Source organism: Dendrobium catenatum, unplaced genomic scaffold (genome assembly GCF_001605985.2).
Source record: "Dendrobium catenatum unplaced genomic scaffold, ASM160598v2 fragScaff_scaffold_178, whole genome shotgun sequence".
Taxonomy (NCBI): domain Eukaryota; kingdom Viridiplantae; phylum Streptophyta; class Magnoliopsida; order Asparagales; family Orchidaceae; genus Dendrobium; species Dendrobium catenatum.
Window position 1 is genome coordinate 885,025 of NW_021318640.1, and position 4,784 is coordinate 889,808.

General features: G+C 37.2%; 1 protein-coding gene across 1 annotated transcript; it reads right to left on the reverse strand.

The window, feature by feature from the left end:
* Positions 1 to 1,776: 1,776 nt before the first annotated feature.
* Positions 1,777 to 2,854, reverse strand: LOC110112192 (UPF0548 protein At2g17695). Its single transcript, XM_020844325.2, has 3 exons — positions 2,523 to 2,854; positions 2,234 to 2,444; positions 1,777 to 2,139 (listed from the first exon to the last, which is right to left on the reverse strand). The coding sequence occupies exons 1-3, from the start codon at positions 2,765 to 2,767 to the stop codon at positions 1,951 to 1,953; spliced, it is 645 nt and encodes a 214-aa protein (XP_020699984.1). The 5' UTR covers positions 2,768 to 2,854; the 3' UTR covers positions 1,777 to 1,950.
* Positions 2,855 to 4,784: the final 1,930 nt, after the last annotated feature.

The following is a 4,784-nucleotide window of genomic DNA, read 5'->3' on the forward strand; positions in this document are numbered from 1 at the left end:
CGGGATGGATCTTTGAATGTCTCTGGGCAACGATGAGTCGAACTGGTATCTTGTCCGTTTACTCCCTGAAGGGCCTCATTTTCCGCTTGCTTCTTGGTCCAGCACTCAACCTGGCATTCTGCACCTTGCTGGATCGTTCTCGTGACTTACTCATGGCACAACCGGGAACAATACTCTTATATTTTGCCATTTTTTCAGGCAATGAGCCGTTCATGCTTTTTGATGTATTCGTTGCCTGCTGGCCTGTTCGAGTATTTTCCTGAGCCCCTGAGAGACAGTTTTGGTTTTTTTTGCCGGTTCCGGTGTTTTTTTGTTCACAGCTCTATTATTACTTGTATATCTTTGGAGTTGGATTTTGATTTTCTTATATTTCTCTTATGATCAATATATGTGCTAAGCCCCAAAATTTCCCAAAAAAAAAAAAAACAATAGATTTGTTTTGTCTTGTGCTTGTAGATTTTTTTTTATTTGTGTGATTACAGGGATGTATTGTGTTGACATTGAAAACACGTTGAGCCAGGAAGGCAAATGTGAGTACTATCACCAAAGATCTAGGAAGAGATGGGAATACATTATTCCTAATGATTACTTGATGAGTTCAAAGAGATCATTAGGAGAAGAGAGCGGAAGAGAATATATTGAAAATTTTTTAGTGATTCAATCGAATGACCTATTTCCACCATGAGATTAATAGAGATGATTTATTATGTTCCATAGAGGAAACGTAAGAGTGGCCCATAGCACCTAGAGAAAAAATGAGGAGAAATGTTCTCATATTTGAGCTTTAGCGAGTTGTGAGAAGAGAAGGAAAGTTGAGCTTCAAGGAAATGAAGATTGTATATGCGAAGGCGCTATAGAGAGATGCAAATGGATTACTATTCTAAGAATTTTGGATTGTCTTGAGAATGAGGGGAGTGTGCATGTTCTCACCAGAGAACTAGAATGTTTATTTCATAGTCATTACACCTATTGCACTATTGCACTGACACTTAGCTATGGTCATTGGAGAACATATAGTGCAATTGCATGATGAGGGTGTCATGGCAATGATTGTGAGGTATAGGATCACCATTAGGTTGAATATGTGACAATGCAGAAGTTATGCCTCAATTTTATCGGTTTTTGAGTAGATTTGATCATAGCATATGATGACCTAATCTAAGGCATATCAAACTTGCATGTTATGAAATCAAGGTGCATTGCGGTACTCCATATATTTGTCGTTGCATTCGAGGAAGGCTTGCAAAAGAAATGAGAGCAACGGTGAGGTTTCTTGGGCAGGGATGGCATGATTACTTGGGTTGAATGCCTTCCCAAGTTGACTAGGCATACCCTTCAGGGCATCGGAGACTGCCTCAGAATTCATCTCATCTTGATCTATTGGTTGGGTACTTGACTCGTGAGTTTGAAGTTTGTGTATATGATGTAAGTGTGACGTTGACTTAATAGCTCAAATGTCCCAAAAAAATTTTTTAGCTTTTTATTGTAATGCTCAGAATAAAGTTTTTGAAGTTGTGCAATTTATTTGAATTAAAAAAAAAAGAGTACTCTTTTGGTCTGTATTTAAGTTTGTTTGTCATATTAAACTATAATTTTCTTTGAAAATTATTTCATTGAGAAGCTCCAATTAATCATATTATATAATGTTTGGAGCTTGGCAGCGGCATGATCTGTCATGAGTAATCGTTTGTGGGCACAACAGTTATCTAAAACGAGCATTGCTCTCTCCTTCCACAGCCTCATGATTTGTTATCACATGAAAAAAGAAAATAATCATCCAAAAAATAAAAAAAAATTTGATTTCTGCAAAAGAACTGATTGATGAGCCCTTCAAACTACGAACTTTCAAAGGAACAGAGACGTCGAAAAAAATAAGATTTTTTTTTTTTTATTCGATTAGATGTCACCTTCCCTTTCTGAAACATTTGAGCGATCTTACATGTCTACAATTTAGGATTGCTGGGCAGTGACATGCTTCACCATTGCTTCTGTAGACTGCCGAGCAAAACATTTCTGCCTAAGTCGAACATACGGATAGCCGATGGCGGAGAGAATGTGCGCAGGCTTTGAAAAGGAGAAGATTTCGTACCAGACCCGATCGTTCTCATCCCACTGAACCGAAAACCTCTCTTCTCCGGCCTGTTTGATCACATCCCCAATAAAATAAAGCTTAAAATCCGACGAATGCAGAGATGGAAATAGACAAAGTGGAAATAGAGACGGAGATTCGTACAAGGAGATGGCCTTGAAGAGTACCGCTTCCGAATCCGAAGGAAGCCTTTATTCCAGCGACCGGGCGAGGCTGCACCGACGCGTTGGCGACGTAGGCGATTTGGAGAGGCATCATTACCCACGGAAGAAGCTCGTTCACGCAAACGCAGAATCTTCTCCCTTTCTCCACTGGGGTTTGTGGATCCACGAATGTCCATCTCAGCCCAAAATGTCTGCAATCTTAACTTAGACGATGCAATAGCATTTGATTGAAGAAAGGATGAAGTGAAGGATTAGGGTTTAATTGTTACCTCCAGGAGAGGATGGCAGACTTGGCTAGGGCGTAGGTGATGGGGCCAGTACCGAGGAGTACACGAGATCGGTTGATGAAGAAGCCATTTTTTGTGAGTATGTTTTGAAGGCTTTTGTCGTCGGCGGAGAGGGCGGTGGCGCCGTGGAGGGTGGAGTCGTAATTGAATTCTCCGGCGCTGGTGATGCAACCTTGTTGCTGCTCATGAGTCGGACGGCTCCAGCTCAGGAAGATCTTTCCCGCCATCGCCTATCACCTGTTCGATGGAATGCCGCTGTGGAACCGGCAGATTTTTTTTTTCTTTTTTGTGGACCAATGGGTAAGCCGGACCTCACTATTTATTTATTCAAGTCAAGAGAAGGACGCATCGACAGTCAAAAAAAAAAAATCTGAAAATTTGTCCTTAAAAAATAATTATGGACCGAAATAAATACTTAGGGAGTGTGGACGTTTTGTGCAGGTTTTTCAAATTTAAATGTAATATTGGTGTCAAATTACATTTAACGAATAATTGATTTGGTAAATAATATTTTAAATATATAATTTTTAAAATTTTATATAAGGATATTTTTCCATTAAATTTGCTACATAGCGATATTATATAAGGGTTTTGGTGTGATGTCCTACCTCTTTTTTTGTTTATTAGCTCTCTCAGCATCAACTTCGCCCAACTCCATAGAATGTTCAGTGTTTAAATCTATTTGTGATCAACAAAATCACCATATATGAACTTTAACTCTATCAAGGCCCGCAAAACCCTCTTATGCACTCATGTTCTTATGCAATACCTAAATACCAACCTTCCAATGACACTATCATGACCCATGATCTTCCAACCAATTAACTTTAACCCCTTCATATGGAAAATTATTAGGGTGTCTCTAGCTGAACTCCAAACGAATGTAAGGCGGAGCTGATTTGCTCCATTCGAACGATAAAAAAATGAGGATAAACAGTACAACGCCAATATTTGTGTGGCACTGTTCACATACGCGATTTTTCTATCTCAATGGATTTGTCGAAGAAACACTCAAAAAAGAAGAAAGACGGCTACCTTCGCAGAAGCGAGCAAAATGGAGTTTCGATTGGAGATGAATCATGATATTTTTTAGTTTCACTGTATTTTGGAGTGAAAAAATGGGATTTTCGGTTGGAGATGCCCTTACGTGAGGTATCCGGGTGCGTTTGGAGGACAATTCGAACACGCCACGTCATATGATACTCTTGTTGAAGTGTGTTTCTCCTCAAAAGGATTTGCAAATAGTGCTTTGGATAATTTGAAACTACCCGTCATCTACTCTTAAGGATATTTGACAACAAATCAACCAGATGAATTTGGGACCGAAAATAAATAAACATGTTAAACTTTATTGTTGTTAGAAGTCAAGAAAACACTAGTTTGTCAAGGAAGAACTAGACAATTATAAGTGAAGAATTAAGTTCTATCTCATTTCCTTAAATCTCTCTTCTCCCTATTTTAGAAACTACTTGTTATTTCACAATTAATGGCCCCTTTTATATAAGTGAGGGCTCTCAATTTCATTAAAAAAAAGACTATAAAAAGGTAGCTTCTCTAGCAATCCATATGCAAGGATATATGATGACTTAGCTTGATTCATTGCTCAGGGAGTTATTAAATATCTTTCATTTTGCTGTTTTGTTGTCTGCTTGCAACTAATATGCTTCCTAGTTTTTGTTTTTTTACTTTTACTCTTCATATTTCTACCATGACATCTTTCTATATAGTAGAGGTGTTTCAATTGCATAAAAATGAATTATTTGTAGGTAGATGAGGGAAGACCCAAATTTAGGCTTCATTTTGGACATCTTTTTTATTGTTTTCTAAAATATTTTTTTAGCTTCTTTAGAAAGAAATAAAAAAGTTGTCACAAATGAAGTCGTAGAAGATCTAAATTTTATTTATTTTTTAATAAAAATTATATATGAAACAAAAGCACATTCAAATTTGGCATAAATCTTTCCTTCATTGTCTTCCTGAAGACTTATAACTAAAATTTTGCATATTAAGGCTTCGTTTGGGACGGCTTTCTTGTTGCTTCTTAAAGCAGCTTTTTAGTACAAATATTTTAATTATTATACTGAAAAATTATTTTAAAAAGCAGCAAAAAAGTAGTCCCAAACGAAGCCTTAGTCTTCGTTTGGAATTGCTTTCTGAAGCAGTTTTTAAAAGAAAAAAAAATCCTAGTTTAACAAATTTTGAACTAAAAAGCTGCTTTAGAAAGTAATAAGCAAGTCATCCCAA